The sequence below is a fragment of the Callospermophilus lateralis genome, unplaced genomic scaffold (genome assembly GCF_048772815.1).
Source record: "Callospermophilus lateralis isolate mCalLat2 unplaced genomic scaffold, mCalLat2.hap1 Scaffold_831, whole genome shotgun sequence".
Classification (NCBI taxonomy): domain Eukaryota; kingdom Metazoa; phylum Chordata; class Mammalia; order Rodentia; family Sciuridae; genus Callospermophilus; species Callospermophilus lateralis.
The window spans coordinates 229,645-252,341 of record NW_027516379.1 but is presented as its reverse complement, the minus strand read 5'-3'; the positions used below and the strand labels follow the sequence as shown (position 1 = coordinate 252,341).

The window sequence follows — 22,697 nt, the reverse complement described above, 5'->3', positions numbered from 1 at the left end:
ATACTTTTTCTAAAGGCCTTATAATTTTAGCTTTCATACATAGTTCTGTAATTCAATTTAAGGTAATTACATGTGGTTCAAGGATTAATGTTTATGTATGCATATCAAATTGTATAGGCACACTGACAAGACTTGTTTTCCTCCAGTTAACCACATACACATGGATTCATTCCTGGGTTCCTTATGTTTATAATGTTTATATGGTAATTATACTCTCTTGATTACTGTATCTTACAGTAACTCTTGAAATCAGGTAATGTGAATACTGCCCATTATCTTCTGCAGAATTGCTCTGGCTGATAATAGGCCTTCTACCTTTCCATATACTTCTCAAATTAATGTCAATTTCTACAAAAATATGTTGAAAGTGTGATTGAAGTGCAATGAATCTATCCATCAAAATTGGGTAAACATTTTACTTATGATTTTTTCTGTTCAGGACATGATATACTTCTTCATTATAGACATCTTCAATACTGTTTCAGAATATTTTGTAGATTTCTATGTATGAATGGGCTTACATGTTTTGTTAAAATATTTTGTGTGTACTTAAAGATTTTTTTTACTATGATAAATGGATTTTTGAAATTTCCTTTTGTTTTACATTATACATACAGTAAATTTTTATATTGCCATTCTATCTTGTGGCCTTACTAACATCTCTTGTTCATTTTAATAGTTGTGAAATGACTTTTTTGAGTTTATTAAAATGACCATACTTTTTTTCCTGGGTTTTGGTTTATTTTGTTTGGAGGTGGGCGGTGGTTGTTGACATGATCAATTCTAATGAATGGTTTTCAAAGGTAAATCAACTTTGCATTCCTGGGATAAATTCCACTTGGTCAGATTTGTCCTCTATATGGGTGTTTCTAGATGTGATTTACTGACATTTTGTAAAGAATCTTGCACTTAAAATTGATAGGTAGCATTTTTTTCTTCTACAATCGTTGTCAAGTTTTGGAATTAGAGTATCTGGCTTTATAAAATGGGTAGGAAGTATTCCTCCTCTTTATTCCTCTGGAATTTTTGGAGAGTTTTTTCATTATCTCTTCCATTAATATTTGCTAAAAATCACTGATTATATCCATTCCTAGAGGTTTAATTTTGATTTTTTTAAATTCAATGAACATAGATCTATTTAGCATTTTTTTAATTTCTCCTTGTATTGGCTGTGGTAAGTAGATTTTTGGTTGTGGCCCCAAAATGAACTTGTCTAATTCATCTAAGTTATTGAATTTATTATCATGTGGTTGGTTGTATTTCCTTATGATCTTTGCCATGTCTGCAGAATATGTCGTAATTATGTTAGCTTTTCTCCATTGTGACAAATACCTGAGAAAATAAACTTAGAGAAGGAAAGATTTATTTTGACTCATGGTTTCAGGGGTTTCTGTCCAAGATCAGCCAACGCCATTGCTTTGGGCCTGACTTGATCATGGCAAATGGGAATGTCAGAGCAAAGTTACTCATGTTGGCCCAAAAGCAGAGAAAGAGGAAGGGGCTACAGATGGAAGATAGTCTCCAAAGTCCTGTCCTATGGAAGCATTCCTTACAACTAGGCTGTATATCTCACATACATTTTCTCCTAATCCATGACTTCATATTTATTTTCTTAATTTGAAAAGTATATGGAAAGGTAGAAGGCCTATTATCAGCCAAAACAATTTCAACCTCCTCCCTAGAATGCCATCAAATTATTAATTTACCAAGAAGATCAGAGCCTTATGATCTAATCACTTCCCCAAAACCTCACTTCTGAACATTACTGCATTAGGGACCAACACATGAGCCTTTGGGAGACATTCCTGATCCAAAACATAACAGTAGCATCTCTCTTTTTTTCATATATACTGGGAATTTGTATGGACCTTTCTGCCTATTCTTTGTACCCCTTTGTGTCTGCCTCTCTCTCTCTCTCCTCTATCTCTCCCCTCCACACACAGTTATTACTATTAGTCTTTTTAAAATATACTTTTTAGCTGTCGATAGACATTTTAGTTAATTAATTAATCAATTTATTCTTTTATTTATGTATTTATTTATTTACATGCAGTGCCTCCCATATGCTAAGCGAGCACTCTACCACTAAGCTACAATTCCAGACCTTATTCAATCTTCATAATGATTTAGGAATTTTAAGGATATTTTAAAATTACAAACATTTGACTTTTTCGGTTTTGTTTTCTAATTAATTGTTTTTTGCTATTTCATCTTCTTTTATTTTGCTTCTTAAGACCAATAGTTATTTAATTTGGGGGACATTTTTTTTCTGATTTGAATATTTTTCTCATATGAATATTTTAAAGTTTTACTTTATTTTGAAGCACTTCTTCAGCTAAATATTCCCAATTTTGATATATATTGTTTCCATTTATTATGGAGTATATAATTTTTCTTTTTTTATATATTTCTGTTCTTTTTCTGAGGTAATTTGGAAATACATTGCATAATATACAAATGTTTGGGGAATTTTCCATATATATTTTTGTTCACTGATTTCTAATATAATTCCTTTAAGGACAGAGAATGTACTTTGTGTAAATTTAATTTTTTTAAATATAGAGTAATTTTATGGCTCAACACTTAATCTTGTATGTACTTGTATTTCATAAATGTAAAGTAAACTTGGTAGTGTTTTTCTAGTCATTAATGACTTTCTTTTTTTTCTTTGAAATACAAAGAAAGGGTCTGGAAATCTATTATAATTATGGATTTGTGCATTATTTTTCAGCCTACAATTTTGTTTCATGTCTTTATTCCTTTGTTTAAATGATCACATTTTAAGAATGTTAGCTTCTAAATGAACTTATACTTTAGCATTATAAGATTTCCCTCTTCAGTCCTTGCCCCCAAACTTGCTTTGTCTGATACTAATATAGCCATATATATATAGGCAGTGTAGTCTCTTCCAAGTATTTGCAAGATTTGTCTATTTTCCAGTCATTTAGATTAACCTCTATTTCATTGCATGTAATGTGCACTTCTGTTATTTAATTTACATATTAACAGGTCTCATTATTTATATATTCTGATTATTTTTGCCTATTAATCATGGTGTTCAGATTATCATTAGTGTATTTATTGACACTTTGGGATTTAAAATTATCAACTTGCTATGTGTTATCTGTGTTACTTTCTGCATTCTTTGTACAAACTGAGAAACTTTCAGTTTTATATTTTATCTCCACTAATGGATTTTTAAATATGTTTCTATATTTGTTTTTTGTTGTTGTTATTGTTGTTGTTTTTAGTGCTGATCAAACCCAGGGCCTTTATGTATGCAAGGCAAGCACTCTACCAACTGAGCTATAGCCTCAGCCCCTTCTATATTTGTAATGGCTTCTCTAAGATTTCCTACAAGGATCTGAAGTAAAATTTCATTTCTTTCTCTCATCCTATTTAATTAGCCATACCATTTATTTTTAAATTTGTAATAATTATCATTGTGTAAATTATAGTGCATTATTTTTTTTCTGTAAGGACACAAGCATCTTTCAAATAAATTTAAAATAAGAAAAAAAATTTGGTTACTCCTATGCACTTGATACTCTGCTCCATAAATTTAATCCCTGAGCTTTCCTAGTGACTCCTTGTTGTTAGTTCATGAATGATCTCAGTCAGATCCCCTGTTTCATTCCTGTATCTTAGAGATCACAATAACATTCTTTTTCTTATGTATTTAATCTGGTCTTGTTTGTGATGTTTGCACATGTCCCATGCCTGCTATTTCTTCCTGGGTAGAGGTAAAATTATCCAAGGAGTTATTCACTTAATATATTTTTCTGATATCCAATTTCTATTTCCTTTCTTTTATATTTTTCATTTCCCTCTGATATTTTCTATAGATTCATTCATTATGACTTTATTAACATTTTAAATCTATAACCACATTATAACAACTGCTTTAAAACCCATTTCTCCTGATTTCAATGTCTGTATTGTATCAAGGTATATTTTTATTGAGTATATTTTCTAGTTTTTTACCTTGGGGTATATTTTTCTAATTTGTTGTTATTGTTTGCTTATTTTTGCATGTCTGGTAATATTTATTCTATACTGATTATTGCTGATGACATTATAAAAATTGTATTATCTGTTAAAGTATGTTAATTTTGTTCTAGAATACAGTCTAGGTAAATACCTAGAATTTTTCTTTTTTTAAAATTATGTCAGTATGGAATTGTTCATGTATTCCCCTTATTCATAGGGCAAAATCTTGGTTTGATATTTACTTTGGAGGCATGGCCCTCCTAGGATTTCAATGAAAAGTGTAATATATTTATCTGATCTCCCTAACTTGATGAAATTTAAACTTCAATCACTAAGTTATTTTTAATAGCTATCAGATGAAACCCCTCTTCAGTCTTTCATCTTTCTAGTTTTTGATTTTCATGAGATCCTTACAATCTTATTCCTACATGCATAATTCAGGATTCACCCTAAGATTTGGGGGTGGGGATCATTTGGAGATTTGGGAATTCACTATCCACTGCTTTCTTTTGCTCATAGTTTTCCCCTTAATTTTCAGTAAGTATTGCAGTCCTGAACTCTACCTTCTGGCTCATCATACCATTAAGAATGTGACTTTTGAGACTGGGCTCTGGCTTCCCTATATTGCATGAGCTAAGTATATCTCTAAGGTGGAGGGGGCTTATCAACACATATTTCCTCTAATAGGGCTTTTTTTATTTCTAGAGTCAAATCTCTATCAATTAGCTCTGTTCTAATTGCTTGGCAGGGCCATTGATTCTTTAAAAAGTATTCAAAATATTTTTCCCAGAATTTATATATTTTCAAAATATCTGTCATGCATTTGTATAAGCCAGTTAGCTTTTAGATTCCATGACCAAAGTACCTGACAGGAACAACTTTGAGGAGGGAAAGTTTATTTTGGACTAATGGTTTCATAGATTTAGTTCATGGTTGTCCAACTGCATTGCTCTGGGCCTGAAGTGAGGCTGATAATTATGGCAGAAGGGCCTACTAGAGGAAAAGTTTCATCTTATGGCAGGAAGGAAGCAGAGAGCAAAAGAGAGGAGAAAAAGACATGGACAGATATAGTCCAGACCACGCCCACATTGTCCTATTTTCTCCAGCCCTGCCCCACCTGCCTACAGTTAATACAGCAGTCTGTTCAATTTATTAATCTATCAAGTGCATTAATCCACTGATGAGGGTACAGCTTGCATAATCTAATCATTTCACCTTCTGAGCACTCGTGCATTGCCTATCACATGAGATCTTTGGGAGAGCTTTTAAGATCCAAACCATAACACCAATCCCATTATTCTCAGTTTATTTTTTGAAGTAGCATATAGAGGCTATATTGCTATTGACTAGATAATTATTTCTACTGAAAAGTATTTAATATGTATATATTTAAACTCAGTCATAATTTTGAAACATTTAGATTACCTGAGTTTTCTCTGTTTTATACATTAATAACTTTGAAGAGAGAAAGTTAAAGTATTACCTTTTCTTTAAATTGCCTTCCCTTTCTTAATTAGTTGTAAAAACTGAATTAATTTCTTAACCGGAGGGAAACCTACAATCTTACCCTTCTGAGATTTTTCTAAAATAAATTGGAATAAGAAAGAAATACAGGTATACCCAAAAGGATTTAACTGATACATAGATACATATATAATAATATATATGTATATAATAATATATATACACACACATATGTACATATTTATTTCTCTTACAGTATTTAGAAATATGCCATTAATTGTTTCCCTAAAAACTATATATGAAGCAGGTTTAAATGCAATAGTTCATTGTGAGTGCCCCTAGATAAGTAAGAAACTTATTTTTTGTGTCTCTCTAATATATATATAAAACTATATATATATATAGTTTTATAGTAACATAAAGTAATAAAGTCATTTTATGTATGTATATATATGTATATATAATGGATTTATTAAATATAATTATTATAACTTGAAGATAAGTAAGATTACCAAACAACTATATTTGCATTTCATGTTTTATTTTTCTATACTTTAGAAATAAGTATATTTCTTAAGGAAGGGCATTTTCATCTTTTCCTAGTGACTGATGATTCCCAATATATTGGAGAACTATGGCTCTTGGAGGCAAAGAAAAAATAACAAATATAAAATATAACCAATCCCATGACATGACAATCAAAGTAATGTGCTGAACAGTTTTATAGTAACATAAACTAATTAAGTGAATTTAGATTATTTTAAATCAAAAAGTTTCATTAGCTTTTTAATCATTTACAAGAGACAGAGTCTCCAAATGAATAATGAGTATTTTAAAACAATTTTAGAGTACCATAGAAAGATTCAAATTTTCCTATGAAATTAAAAATATCTAGTAAATTATTTTCCTATCTTCTCTTCAGATAATTAGAATATTTTGTGATTGAGGGGTAATGATAGAAGGTAGAATTATAGTAAATGAGTAGATGCATGTGCACACACACATACATACACAAGCTGAATTCAGCCCCCAAAAGTCTATTTGTCTGAAGAGATTTATTTCTTTTTAATATCTACTGTTGTAGTGAGAAACCTCCTAATTGTTTCTTTAATCATCATCCATATCTACCTTCACATCTTGTCTGATAACATTATCTACACAACTCTTATTCCTAGTTGAATAGTGATGGCTAATCTCCTTTCTGTTTCAATTCATGCTCTCCTTATTGCTAATTTAATACTGGATACAGCATTGAAGAGACTCAAGCTCTCTCTCGTTTCCCCTTTGCTTTAATTAAATTGCATATTGTCATTTGATGTATTTTCTAGTTCCTCATTTTACATTTGTCCTATGCCAGACCAAATGTACTGTTTTATCTCTACCCTCTCAGTTTTCTTCATTTCAAAAGATTCCATAAGGAGACCATTAATTAGAATATTGAAAAATATAATGTATGACCTAATGCAAGCTTAAAACCAGTGTTATTCTTTTTTCTACAGTTTTCCATGGGAAAGGGACTTTTATATGAAAGTGTCCATAAGCCCATATCATTCGTAAAACTTACAGGCACAAAAATGCAACACCATTTGTTCACATACATAACTATCAAGCAATATGTCATGTAAAAATTTTACATTGATTTTCAGTTTTCAGGAGTCTTGATTAGTAATATATCTATTGTCTCTCTAATCATTTGGCCTTTTCATGCTTACATTACATAGTTGGTAATAATATGTGGAACAGCTGCAAACTTTCACAGTAATAGGTACAATCAAATCTGATGTGTCTAAATAATTTTTAGTCCAACAAATTAGTTTTGTTCTTCATTACTCTCCAATGGGAGGGAGACATTAGATTTCATTATATTTTTTTGTCTGCAGGAACAATGGAGCATTACAGGTCACACACATCCTTGTCTGTGCTCTAATTAGTCCAACTGATAACATTATTTCAAAAATGCTAGGAACATTAAAAAATAGTAACACACCTTGGCAAAATAAGTATTGTACCATACTAAATAATATTCTATGGACTCTTTATAAAAATGAAGGGAAATTTTTCTTTTCTCTTTGCACTAGAAGGTATTTATTTTCTTTTAGGTAACTGTTAATAGTTAAGAAAATCAACAAATCTAGTACTGAAAATGCAAGCTATTTTAAGTAAACTTTTAATTGTATTTATATGTATGATTTTTTATGGGTAAACTTATTGGAGGAAAAAGTAGCCTTATTACCTAAGTGAGTCTGGTTTTAAATGTGGAAATTAATACAAAATAACTTTGGGGAATAAAATATAAGTATGTATAAGGAAATATAAGGAGCTTCATTAAGCCTTCATTTTGCTTGTATTCACAAAATAAAAGGTCTTTATAGCCTTACTTATAGTCTAGTCTAAGACAGGTCCTCAAAATGGAAAATGGGGTTTCAGGGTCCCATATAGTGTTCCAGGAACCTTGTATCCCTCCAAACTTAGCCCTATTATCTCTTAGAGATTCAGCATCCTCCAATAGACCCTTTGTCTCTGTCTAACAAGAAAGGAAACAAAAAGAGTGTAAAGTATTGTTACAGAAAATAATGGGTTAGGGCCCAAGATGTTGTGCATCATTTGTACCTACACACTATTACTTAACATTCAGTTACTTTGTTGTATTCAACTCCATGTGAGTCTGAGAGATAAAAGTTAATTTTCTGCCCCAGGAGAAAGGGGGAAGAGTGTGGTAAACTAGTCATTTACAGTTTGACTTATATTTCATTCCGAAAAATTATTTGTATTAAAAGTAGTAAATCTATTTTTCAAATCTAGATAATTCATAATGACATGAATTTAACAGAAATGCTCTTAAAGTAAAACTCTTACCATTATGTGAGTCATAATTTTCAGTGAAAAAGATACTGTGCATCTATTAACCTCTTTATATGTATCATCTCCTTGATTCTTCCCCAAATGAATGAAGTAGACAATGTTGTTGCTGACTAACTCAAACAGAGACTTAAGATTAGTTATCTTACGTAAGTTCATTGCTTACCTAGCTAGTTAAGTGACAGAGATGGTACTCCAATCCAGGACTTCAAGGACCATGCTCTTTATAATAGTTACATTGCCATAAGGTAATGACAGTCCTACACATTCTTTTCATGTAATACACTGAAATGTGCCATATATTTTGCTTGCAATTCAATTGTTGAAGGTCTTTGATTAGATACTCACTAGATGTGATATTTACTTTACAAATCACTTAATTCCCAAGGTCTGAATTTCTTTATTTGTTAAATAAGTATCTGAATGTTCACTCTCTCGTGATGTTTTGATTCCATGAGTTTAAAACTTATTAAAAATATAGACTGAAATTTTCTTAATTTTTTTGAGAGTTCTAAATTTTCAAAACATGACCACCTCCAGAATAATCTTTGTCTAGATTTACATGTATATATATATATATAATTTTAGTTATGAAGATCTTAAAATTATTTTAAAGTTGTTTCTCATATTTGATATTTAATCATTGTTAAATTAGTCAAATACATGAGATTTACCTTTTCATTAGGTTTTAATTATACATGCTGATCTCTACAAAAAGACATTTTTATGATTATAATGATTTTATATAGCAAATTTTCTTTGAGAAAGTTAAAGCATAGGTGTTCAAAAGAAAAGGGTAACATGAAATTATATAGTTTTGTATACCAGGAACATTTGAATATAAACAAATACATGGCCAAAAATCAATTGGTAAATACCTGTGTTAAATGCTGTAGTTGCTTACTTTTCTGAGAACTATTTTTAAAAATATTTTTGCTTAACTCAAAAAAAATTACTGTTGTTTAAGTTCCCAGTACTTGTGTGAGTCCTTATTTATAAGGATATAGATCAAGAAGTAGTTCAGAATTTTAGCAAACCAAAACAAACAAACAAAAAAAAGAGAGCAATATTCTTAGTCATGGTTTTAAGGATATGTCTCAATTCTTCTTTTTAAACATGCAACATATGTATGTTGATGATTGTCACAATTGCAGGACAGAACAAATACTACTTGAGCTTACAGGGATTTTCTGTGCCTTTGATGCACCCCACATGTAGTCTGCATTTATTTTTGTCTTCATATTTACTGACACTGTTGTTTCTTCTATAGGAAAAAGGAATAAAGTTGTCATTACTGAAAACAATAACAGCATAACTGAACAAATCACTGATGTTGTGAAGCAACCGGCTTTTATAGCTGGTATTGGTGGTGCCTGCTGGGTAATTTTGATGGGCTTTAGCATCTGGTTGTATTGGCGAAGAAAGAAGAGAAAGGGCCTCAGTAATTATGCTGGTAAGAAACTATTTACAGTTAAGAAAACCTCTTATCTTTAAGAATGTAATGAAAAGAAAGAAAAAAAAGTATATGAAAGAACAAATGAATAATTTGGGCTTGTTTTAAAATCTTGCTCTGTAAAATGCGATGATAAACAACCTACTTTCACATACTTCTCTTGACCATATCACTTTATGACTTTAGGCAATCTTTTTGCTTGTATCTCCAGTGAAGCATAACAAGAGTGCACAGTGATAAAATGTTCAGCTGCTTTTCTCAATTAGTTCTTCAAAACCACACGCAAATACTTTGAACACTATTAAGACATTCTTTGAAAAATCTGTTTAGGCAACAGCATTACTAAAACACAAAAGGAAAATAAAGGAGAGATTTGGAATCTAGCTTGTAGTATGTCAGGATGCAGATTGCAATAGGAAATGTCCCAGAAGGAAAATACAAACAAGCAAAAATCTCACCAATATTAATAAAACTGATGAGGCATGAGTGGAGTGATTTACTCTTCACTTAAATGGTGTAGTCTATTTCAGTGTGAACTGCAGCCTTTTAGAAGGAAAAAAAAATAGGAGAGAGGAGCAAAAGGAAAAGGGAAAGAAGCAGATCAGCAGACCAAAATTAAACAAAAAACCTTGGATGTTCTATTTTTTTTAAAATAAATTGTTTTTGAATCCTAGACAGAGTATTAAGGACATTAGATATTATGACCTTCAAATTATCTCCAAAGGAGGGAGGGATAAAACAGGTGATAGAGAGAAAGAGATAAAAATCATAAAGTGGGTAAATGAGAGAAGATATTCAATGCTGAAGTTATGTTCAATTACATTTTGATCATAATTTACATTAAATATTATCTCTAACAGCAACAATTCATCTGAAACTGACAATATTTCATACTTTCTAGAATTTGTAAGTGGACCTATTTAAAATAATATCATCCTACAGACATTTAAACAGTTTCTGAGACATTATATTCAGTCTTCCATTTTTAATAATCAGCAAAGGATCTGTCAAAATAAAATATTATTAAGACATTTGTTTTTTAACAAAACATTAAAAATAGAAGATTTAATATAATGAAATACAATATGTACATAGTGAAAAATATACGACATACCACCCATTCAGTTGTATTGCATGTGTTATTTGACAGCATTAAACATAATAATCTAGTTGTGATATTGTGACTTATGTCTGCATCTTGTGAAGATTAAATTTATTAGTTATTGGTCAAAATAAATTCCAGGAGTAGAAAAAGGAGTATGGCAAATCCATTGAACAGAGGTTTCCATGTGTTTGACATTCTGCCATTCTCAGTTCTCAGTGGTTCTTGGCTGCCCAATTTCTTATGTTCTATCATCCAAGTGTTAAACCACTGCACCAATTAGAGATTCTTCCCAGAGAGGTGTGCTCAGAACTAACTGCTGAGTATAGAGTCTTGGACATTGAAAAAACTAAACAGATACATGAGGTGGGAGGGAAAGGGAGAAGAAAAGGAAATTGCATGGTAATGGAGGGAGACCCTCATTGTTATACAAAATTACATATAAGAGGTTGTGAGGGGAATGGGAAAATTAACAAGGAGAGAAATGAATTATAGTAAATGGGGTAGGGAGAGAAGATGGGAGGGGAGGGGAGGGGGGATAGTAGAGGATAGGAAAGGTAGCAGAATACAACAATCACTAATAGGGCATTATGTAAAAATGTGGATGTGTAACCTATGTGATTCTGCAATCTGTATTTGGGGTAAAATTGGGAGTTCATAACCATCTTGAATCTAATGTATGAAATATGATATGTCAAGAGCTTTATAATGTTTTGAACAACCAATAAAAAAACTCTCATATACTTTCTTGTTTTGCATTCTAGCCCCTTGCCTTCACCCATGAATGTATTGCCCATCAGCCTTTCTTTAATCAGTTACTATGTAATATTTTATCTCTGTGAGACATACATATAAATGATTTTAAAAAATAAGGAAGAATTGATTTAATTCAAGGAAAATTTTTTGTTTATCCCTTCACTTGACTTTAGAGATAATAAAAATGAACTATGCAAGTCACTTCAGTGCAGCGTTCTAAAATATCCATATTTGGAATGGTGCATTTTTAAACTTCATACTTCTTCATTCATTCATGACTTACAAATGAAATAGCTCTCATAGTTGGTAGGTTTGCACTTTTAGTACAATCACATTAAGCTGACTTTCTTTTTCTTCTACTACTTCTTTTTTTTTTTTTAACAGCCATTCTTTGCAAAACCTATGCACTTAATTTGAAAATATCTGTTGGTCTTTGAGCTTGACAAGAATAGTACATTTCCCATTATCATTTCTCATTGTGATTGATATCCATCTGCTTGTAGAAAACTGCTAACTCAGAATGTGCTATGCCCTTCAAATATTTTGGAAGAAGGCCAAGCCAGAGAAAAGCCTTTCAAAACTTTTATACTTAATTGATAGATGGCTTACTCTCAGAATGGATTTCCCTTCAGCTAGTAATTTGCCTTCTAGCAACTGCTGCTCCAGATGAGAAGCAAATGAAAATTTGCCAAACCACAGATACCTAGCATTACATGTCTGATTTGTGATATTTTCTACATATTTTCCTCCAAAAATAACCTGTCTTCCACCTTTTTAAGTTTTCACATTCTCATCCTTTTATAACTTAAAGAACAAGGGATTTTGAATGAGTAATAGAATATGTATTTATCTTTTGTTTCTATTTTTGACATTTCATGTATGAGCTAATAATCATACATGAAAGAGCAGAGAGATTTCATAAGGGCTTTTTACCTCGAAGGTCTTATAACAATTATTTTAAAAATTCTTGTGTTGGCCTTGCTTATATTTTGGTTTTCATACAGATTTCTTAGTAAGTCTTATAATTTTATAGTATAAAAACTGTGGAAGGTAATCAGAAGGAAGGAAAGGAAAGGGATATCAAAAAAATAGAGAAGAGACCCAGAAGACTAGAGCAAGGGAATATGGAGAGAGGAGAGAGGAGAGAGGTAAAGATGATAGGTTTGAAGGAATGGAGCAGACCAAATTGTGAGCAGACCAAGTTGTGCATGTATAAATATATCACAATGAATTCCATTATTATGTAAAACTATAATATACCAATAGAAAAGTGAAAACTAAACCAAATAGAATTCAAGCAATGTGACTTGATTTGCAAAATGTGGTCTGAAGTGTATATGTACTTTTTCACTACCTGGTAATATATATGTAGTCTCAAATCTATATTTACAGTCTCTAATTGTTGATTTATGATAAAACACTTTTTTTGTACAATCAGGTTCCACTTTGAGTCAATATTTAAATTATTTTATAGCACAATTATTTCAAAATTCAGTTGTGGTCATAATTAAATATTTGGTGGAATTTTCCTACATTAGAAAACATATTTTCAATGCAGCTGGATTGACTGTAAGATTGTAGACCAGGCTAAATTTTTTCTCAGACCTCCTTTTTCCTACTTCTTCATTTCTGTTTATCCACTAGAGGAAGGAAAAAGAAGATGTTAAATAGTGTAAGTGCAGAATTGCTTTACAAGGTGTGATCCAAACTCTGGGTAGGATGCCTTAGCTAACTCTATGTAGGCCAGACATTACCCATTGACTCATACTATAGCTCCTTTGGAACTTGCCATTATTACAGAAAATTATACTTGAAGACTTAGAAAAGAAACAACAACAACAACAAAAACTGCTCATCACTGTTAATACTTTCTTTTAGGTGTCAGCAGGTGTAACAGATGTGTCAGAGAACAGTAATGGATTAAATTTTAGATTAAATATCAAGAATCTAATGTATATCTATATATTCATATCATCTGGGAGGAAAATCTGGCCTAAACATGTTTTGCCTCTTCACATAGGAGAAAGTCGAGGATCCTCTGAGACAATGTTACACATCAACTTATAATTTTATATCTGCATATTAATCACTTACTTAAACTCTTCAGATATAAATACATATCTCAGGTTTTGACCCATAGCAATAAGGGCAGCTGCAAGAGCTAAAAGCATCTCTGTGTATCATATCCTAAATAAAATAATATCATACTTCTATAAGCAACATGAAGCGCCATCTACCTTAATTTTCACTGAGCACTATCAATCTCCATATCACTGCCAATGGGGGTCCTGTTTGCTCAACATATTCAGTCCTTAAACTATTATAAACAATAAAAAAAAGTTGTAGAAATTTAGATAGAAAATATTAAGTGGTTTTGAATTTGAAGTAAATATTTGGTAATATCTGTAATAATTTTTGACAATAGAAAAAAGGACAATGTAAGTTTGGAAAAAATCTACATAGCTTTGATAAGGTTCATATAAATATATCAGTATAAATGTATATAACTGTATTATAATCTTTATGATAAATGCACAGTATTTTTCAAACTTCTGCTATCCATTTTTCTATTTGTGATTACTGAAGTCATCAAATATTAATGAAAATAAATGTAATTTTCCAGAAGTATAAAGGGTAAGTTATGTTTTCTGAATATTATCTCTGAGGTTAACATTTTATGAAACTCAGTAAATATAAACAATTCATGAGTGAGAAATTTTGAAAATGCTAAACACCTCACACGTAGGTTTTATAACTGGTGGTGAAATAAGTTACTTGACAGTACTCTCCAAAAGCAGCTAAAAGATTTGATGGAATTTTTATACTCTGATTATCTGGGGTGAGTTAATGCTTATTAAAAAGGATTAATATGCTTTCATATTTGCCAAATAAGCATATCAGGAAAGAGAATGAGAATTGGCTGCAAGAATTTGGAGTAGGAAAATGTGAACTACTAGAGATATGCACTTTGAAAGCTACATTACCTCAAAATGCCAATTTACCACATAGTTACATTTTCCTCCCAGTTCTGGCAGACATGTAGTATTAATCCTGTCAGATAGTAGTAGACTTACTTTGTATATGATATAGCTTTGAAAAATCCCACTGGTATGTGGGAGAAATTTCTGGAAACATTATTAGTATTCAGTTCATTTTTGGTCAAAATTTCTGTATGTTATGCCTTGTAAGCTTTTAATTTGAGATTCCACACAAACTTCTGATTAAGAGCTTGTAATAATTAAGTTACTCCAAATTTATTTCTGATGAGCACAAAGTTACTGCACTGTGATTTCAAAATTATAAAAAAATAACAAGAAAAAGATTATTCACCATCGATCTATCACCCCCTCACCCTACTTTCTTTCACCTTCAAGTTAAACTTTTCTTATAAATGAGGACTACCTCAAAATAGCTTGTAGTATGCAATGGCATTTATTTTTATGTTACACATGCCCGTACACACACACACACACACACACACACACACACATACTTGCACGTTTACATACACACAAACATTCATCAAAATGCTATATATTATTTCCATTTTAGAAGTTTTAGTTTTTCATTCTATTTTGTAGTCTCCTTTGATGGCCTATTAGACTAAGTTACTCTTGTTCTACTTTTCAAAATGAAATTAATCTAAATATTTTGAAGCAAAACATTAAAAAAAAGAAGTGTGAAAAGATGTCCCCTTTCTTCCCTCACTTTAAAAACACAGCTAACCAGTGTCTGTAAGAGAAAATATGTGTGTGTGTTCTCTTCCTCCTCCTACTCTACTTTCCTTCTTCCTCTTTTCCTCGTCCGCCTCCTTCTTCTGTGACAGAAAAATGCAAAATGAAAGATTCCTGTGTATACTAAATTTTATGGAGTCCATTTTAAGTTATTCAGGTATTCACGTAATGTTCTGTGAAGTTTTTCCTATGTTAGCGGGCATGCAGAGATAGAGATGAATGATATTATAGAATATTTGACAAACTATTAGCAGTCTAGAATCCTTTGAGAAACACGTGTTAATGACGACTAGGACACAAATAAAATGGATATGTCCTGAATACTGAATGTGAAATGCTTTGAAATTAATTATTTTGCTTCCAAATTTAGCTCTCAACTGGCAGATATGGACCATCCCATGTGGTCTATATTCTAGCACATCTGCAAATTAACCTTAATAAATGATATATTTTGATAGAATTTTGAGTATTATGTCATACTACTTTAAACTTCACATTTGATGAAAATATGCCATTGGTTATCTCATAGAGTTAAGTACAACGCAATTTTTGTGACTCAGCTTCAGCTTCTTTTCTTTTCTTTGCTATACTTTATTCCTGTGGCAGTATCAGAAATTTTGGATGATGAAATAAAAGTCATCTAAATTAGGGAGAACTATGTGGCATCTCACATATCTCTTAAACAGCACATTTTTGAGATGCAGCCCATCAGAACCTGCTTATTTGCATATTTGCAATGATGTTCACAGCATTATCTTAACTCCCTTTTGGCAGAGTAAAACAATCACTTGATATTCCATTAAAATGCCACATAACTGGAAAGTCACATCAGATGGAAAGCTAATTAGCTGTACCACTTTCACATTGTGAAAATGAATTTTTACATGTGTGTGTCCTAATCAGGCCTTTATTGAATACCTCTAGTGCTCAATTTTTTTTGCATTAATTGTTTCAGATTAATTCTATTGTGTTCAAAGCAATTAATAAGAGGCACAATGTGATACAGTTGCACTGCTGATTCATGACTCCAAGCCCTGAAGTCACTCTGTAGTGATCAGTATTTTTTCATCATCTCTGCAGAGCTATCTACTGCCAATTCTGGGCAGATGTTAAGGTTTTGTCAGGATTGCTTTACAATGCATTTGAGGTGTTACCTGAAAAAATGATAAGGTTGTATATTTCAGATCCCAGTTTGAAGGCCCTTATTTATTTTACTGTCTTGAAATCCTGATGGACCCTTGGAATTATGTTCATATTGCCTGGTAGTGTCATGAAAAGTAATGTTACTAGATGACCTTTCATATGGGCCTAGGAAACAGTGCTTGGAAACTTACAAAATTTAAAGAGTTATCATATTTAATAGCTCAAACTTGAAAAGCAGAAGAATTTTGGAGAACCATTTAAATGAAAAAGTATCCAAACAATTTGTCTATCTTAAGTGGAAATATGCTTGGTTACTTGAAATATGAATTCTTTCATTAAAATTTTAGTAAATTTCACTTTTAGTCACCAAGCAACAATTTTTAATAGACATAATTATCCTGTTCCAAAGATAAGATGTATTGTTTTCACAACTGTGAAAAATGGTATTTTTCTTTCATTCCCAGGGATTGATTTAACTGACCCTTGCTGTTTGTTTTGTTTTGATTTGATTTTAGAATTTCAAGTTTATTGCAATTTTGTAATCTGTAAGTTTCTTAACAAATACCTTGTCCATAATTTTCTAGTTAAATAATTTAGTGGCAAAACTTGATACAAACTAGTGTGAAGCTATTTTAGACTTTATAATCATTCATATTCAGTTTTCATTGGACAAATATTACATAAATTTGAGTGCAATTTGCTACTTCAAACATTATAGTATGAAAAGTATATTATCTTTCTCGGGTATGAATCATTTTGAAGTCTAAATACATTTGGCTTCAACAGTTTGGGATAAGGTGATGGCCCACAACTGATATTTACATTCTTTGGCTGTTCCTGGAAGTCCACTTGCTCAATGTTAGCTTTGTGGAGTGGAAGACATTGAGTGGAGGGAGTGGCTTCATTGACCTTGGTTCTATTAGATACTAGTGGACATTGTTAATAAGTCACACAGTTTTGTAGAAAATTTTAACTTGTGATCATTACATATAATTGGAGTCTATTTAGTATAAATTGGTTAAATTTTTATTTTCATGAATATGCTATTCTCTATTAGTTACAGTTTACATCTACTGTAATTATACCTATTCAATTCATAATAACTATTAGCATACTTAAAAGGATCTGTGATGATAAGCAATGTGTAATAACAGTTACCTGTTTTTCTTATCTTGTTGGAAAGACATTACCTGTTAAAACTCTCCTGTTTCAATTTCTAGTATATATTTTGCTTTATGCCTTCTAATTAAGACAGTTTTATGTTATTATTAGCAGTTTTATTTGATAACTCTTCATTAATGCTGTGTCAATCATCCAGGATTACTAGGTCCACCACTTATAATAGTGTTTGATGTTTAAATCCAAATTGTCACTTTTATTTATCCATACTTTTGACTTGAAGAAACTTGAAATATTCTATTAAAGTTGGAGCAAGTGATAACTTTGCCCTGAGCCAAACCACTGTTTTTTACTATCTGCACAATTATGTTAATTATATTTTGTTAAAATTCCCATAGGCTTAGTTCTAAACTGAGGTCCAATATGAGTTGTTATTAATTGTAATTAATATTGACAACTTGTGTGTGTACATGCCTTTCTGTTTTTTTGTGTTTTTTTTTACAGTTACATATCAAAGAGGAGATGGAGGAATAATGAGCAATGGAAGGTATGCTAAGGAGATTCTTTATTAGTATTTTTAATCAGGACTAGAAAAACTCTGTAGTAAGAAGCTATTATTGTGATAAATGATCACTTATAAGTCTGAGAATTCTAGGAGGAGTTAAATGGCTTACTACTAGGTTTAATGATCTATCTGTTGTGCACTTTAGAGGAATCAAGTCCAGATGTTTCATATCTCCCAGATGCCCCTGAAGAAATTAGTGGTAAATATCACAAGGAATGTGTTCATTTGTTAGCAGGATGTTTATTGCATTAATTAGACATTAGCAAATGAAGTTGCTGTTGTTTAAGACTCCTTATTGGCTCACACTAAATTGCTGTGAGTGAACAATTACATATAATCGATCACAAAGTAAATGATTCATGGATGATGAATAGGCTGTAGATTGATAGGACTGGATTCCACAACTTTGGATACTCAATTGAAATTGATAAAAGCTGATAACAAACCCATATATCCTCATCTATTTTCCCTTTGCCAATATGGAGATTGTAATTAGGCTCTGGTAATAACTTCCAATCTCCCATTTAATCAATATTTTAGCAAAAAGAGATTAAGTCTAATGAGAACTAGTGGATGTAGCAAGGAAGCAGTTGAATCTTCTTATTGCAGTTCCCATAGAAACACATGTTTCTCTTAGGTATTATACCAGAAGGGGTCTATCAACAACAACAACAAAAAGGTACAATTATTATAGATGTTCTATTTCTTTGTAAATATGTTAATAACTTGGAAAGGAATCAAAATCCCATTTTAACATTAAAGAACGGAATTCTTTATTAAATATGATGTGAAGGAAATTTTCCTTGTAGACTATACTCACATGCTGGAGCAGATCACAGGTGTCTTTTATTGCCTTCAGAAAAACACTTAATAGCCCCCTGATATTTTTCCATTTAAAGAACTTGGAAATGTGCTATTGATGGAACAGTATAAGTACTGTTCATTAATTTCTTTCAAGTTCTTTGACTCTAAATCAAACATGAAGGCTCACAATAAGGGTGACAGGTTAGAGAGGACAGATTCATGTTGGGACTGCAGTTACTGGGAACAAAATAACCCAAAGTCCTGGAAATGGCTAATACCAAGAAGCCATTCTGAAAGATTGTTCCCTTGAGGTGTCAATTTATCATCAAACCTCGTGTGGGGTTACTACTATGGCCAATTCCCACCAATTACAGGGCAGAAGTCTGATTTCTTGTGGAGTTTGACAGGATCCCAGGCAAAGAGACTTCTTCCACTGACAGGGTTGATCAATACATAGCCTTAATGAATTGCCAAAGTTCTTTAATTTTGAGAGCCTACACATTTTAATTCTAAATTCAATTAAAATCTTCTTAAATTCCTTAATCCTTTCTAGTGCATGAGACAGGCATCAAAATCTTTCATTGAGCTCCATAGTCTGATTTCCTTTTCATTTCTGTTGTAGCCGCCCAGGCCTTCTAAATGCGGGTGATCCCAGCTATCCATGGCTTGATGATTCATGGCCAGCCACAACCTTGCCAGTGAACAACAGCAATAGTGGCCCAAATGAAATTGGAAATTTTGGGCGTGGAGGTAAGTTGTATTTTTCGAAATAATGTTGTTTTTAATTTTGTTTTTGATTCTGTTTTCATTTTCCAGATATTTTTAAGAGATGGAGAGTATTTCTTCCATAGTTAAAAGAATAAAGCACATATATTAATATTGCTGTATGTTTCCAAAATATTTTATTATAAAATTAGTGTGTCTATAATACCTTAAAAAATAAAGTAAAGAAGGTCATTATTAATGTGGAAGTATCCATAATACATTTTGTTTTTAGGAATATCAGTACAAGGTAACTAAAATCAGGGAATATACTGTTAATTAGGGTTTATGCTTTTGGAACAAATACTTCATTTTTCAAAATCTTATTCAACATGTATTTATTGAGTACCTCCTGTGTACCTGGCACTATGGCAGTCAGAAAGAATATAATATTGGTATAAAGAGTGATCATCCTTTATCCCATTTTATTTCATGTGAGGAAGACAGTTAACTAGATGGGGTGGCATGTTCAGAGAGAACTTTCTATTCTACAATCATTAATTGCTATTCCAAAGCAAAGATAAAACAGTGCAACGTGGCTGACACGATAAAACCTCCAAAATTTCACGCTAAACTCCCCTCCATAGGTTTTTCTAAAGAGACAGAGTTGTATCTAATATAAATAATGACTGCTTCCTCCCAAATGCACTTTTTCTTCTGGTCAATTGGATAGGTTAGTTTAGATAAAGATGAGAGGAGTAGAGAATTCCCTGATTGGCTCAGCAATTATACATAAGTTTTCTCCTGGTACAATACTATGCAGACAGTAAATGGACTTGAACTGCCTTATCAGTACCCTGATAAAAAAGGCTGAAATAAAGGCTGCTAGAAATAAGAGACTAGAAATAAGAGAGACATTGGGCTGGGGTTGTGGTTAAATGGTAGAGCTTTTGCCTAGCACATGTGAGGCCCTGGGTTCAAACCTAAAAATAACAAAATAATAAAGGTATTATTGTTGTCCATCTACAATGAAAAAAATTAAAAGACAAAATGACAGACATTCAATCTTTTTAAGAAATTAATAGGAGACTGTGGATGTAGCTTATTGGTAGAGGACTTCTCCAGCATGACCAGGGGCCTAAGTTGATTACCCAGCACTGAAAGGGAGGGTAGGTGAGGGGATAAGAAGGAAGGGAAAGACGGAACTTCCTAACGGTTGAGTTCAATGATGTTAGAAAGCACAAAGGGACAAGAAAGAAAAGATGTTCTAAGTCACATTAAGAGTTTAAACTTTGTCCAGAGGGTAATCAGAAATTATTGGTGAATTTTTAAGAGGAGAATGCTAAGATGTAAACACTTTTAAATCATTCAGGCTTCTTCTGGGTGGAGAATGGAAAAAGTAGAAAACTGGAGTGAGGAATTCGGAGATTCTTGTAAAGCAAAGCAAATTTAGATAGACACACTAGAAGATTTCCACACTTGGAGAATTAATTCGGAAGACCCAGGGCTGTGCTAAACTGTTCCAGTTCTACTAAAAGCTGCAGTGGATTTCACATGTATGACTATATAAGCATATACACTTAAAAAGAAGGGCTGGGCCTGTGGCTCAGTGGTAGAGTGCTCACCTAGTATGGGTGAGACATAGGGTTCCATCCTCAGCACCACATAAAAATCAATAAATAAAAACAAAGGCATTGTGTCCACCTACATCTAAAAAAAATTTTTAAAAAAATTGGAGTAATTATGGATCCTTGCATTTTCTCTTCAAGATGGATTAACAATGTATTTGCATATAAAGTAATACCTCAAATTATAAAGTTACTAAGTATTTCATAAGCCTGATTTCTATGAATATCATTTCAATTAACTCCTTTTCCTTCTTGAAAATAAAATATAAAGATAACCATCCCTACCTCGTAGGTGTGTAATAAGAATTAAATGGATGACAATATATAGTTTTCACACAGAGCTTAACTGCATAATCAACTCCCAAAGGTATCAGATTAAATGAGAAAATACAAAGAAAGCTGTAAGTTTCTTTGACTTCCTGCTTTCTCTCTGTATGCCTTTACTGTCGCCTGGGAAGTTTGTGTGTCTGAGTATTCCCAACCAAGGAAACAGATCATCTTTCCCCTAAAATGCAGACTGATTTTTGCCTAAAGGAATTCTGTTCCCAAAGTTTTTATCAGTCAATAATAACTTCCTATTTTACACTTTGTATTAGAACATCACAAGGTTCTATCTTTGAATCAAGAGATACATGCCTCAGATGGAGAAAACATTTTCTTTTTCTGTTGGCTAGCAAGCTAAATTAACATCTAAAATATCTTAGTCCAATTTAACTGAAGGTAGAATGGAGGGTTTTTCTTCCATTTGTACCTTATTTTTATGGCATGAATATCAAGGCCAAGACTAAGTTTTTCCAGTTTCTACCCACTCTCTTTTCAATTTGATAGTCATTTAAACACTTGTGCCAGAAATACTGTAGGACATTTTTGTATATTTAAATTTATGTCTTTTGCATAATTGTGAAATACATAAACATATTTACATGTTTAAAGTCAAAAGACTAGAGTTAAGCAAGATAATTTGAGAAGTGGATATAGAATGCACGTCTGGTAGATTTTTAATGCCTCTGCTATTTTATTTATACTGCTGTGTAGTCTGAAGTTGGGTTCATATGTATGATTTTATAACCACATTCACTTAGAAAAATAAGCATGGATACTGACATTTTCCCTTTACAAATAGAATACCAATATATGAATGTAATGAAAATCATATTTTGAAAAATGAAAAAATTAATTATCTCATAATTTTGCATTTTACCAATGCAAACTATGAGAAATGCATTTAAACATTCCATCAGCAAGTGCTTACTCTCATAACAGTAGGTGAGGAATTATGGTAATGAAAGCATATATCCAATAGGCTCCTGTTCTCAAGTAACTTATGATGCCATGAGGAAGGCAGTCCTTCATACAAATAATTACATTGGGCAAAAAT

The 22,697-nt window shown here is 31.8% G+C and overlaps 1 protein-coding gene across 1 annotated transcript in view; it reads left to right on the top strand.

Annotated features, from left to right (window-relative positions):
- The window catches only part of LOC143386198 (roundabout homolog 2-like), a 144,572-nt gene that overhangs the window by 79,610 nt on the left and 42,265 nt on the right, over positions 1-22,697 (top strand). Inside the window, 3 exon segments of the mRNA XM_076841450.1 lie at positions 9,584-9,766; positions 18,125-18,167; positions 19,612-19,737. Coding sequence (XP_076697565.1) covers positions 9,584-9,766; positions 18,125-18,167; positions 19,612-19,737 — 352 coding nt within the window.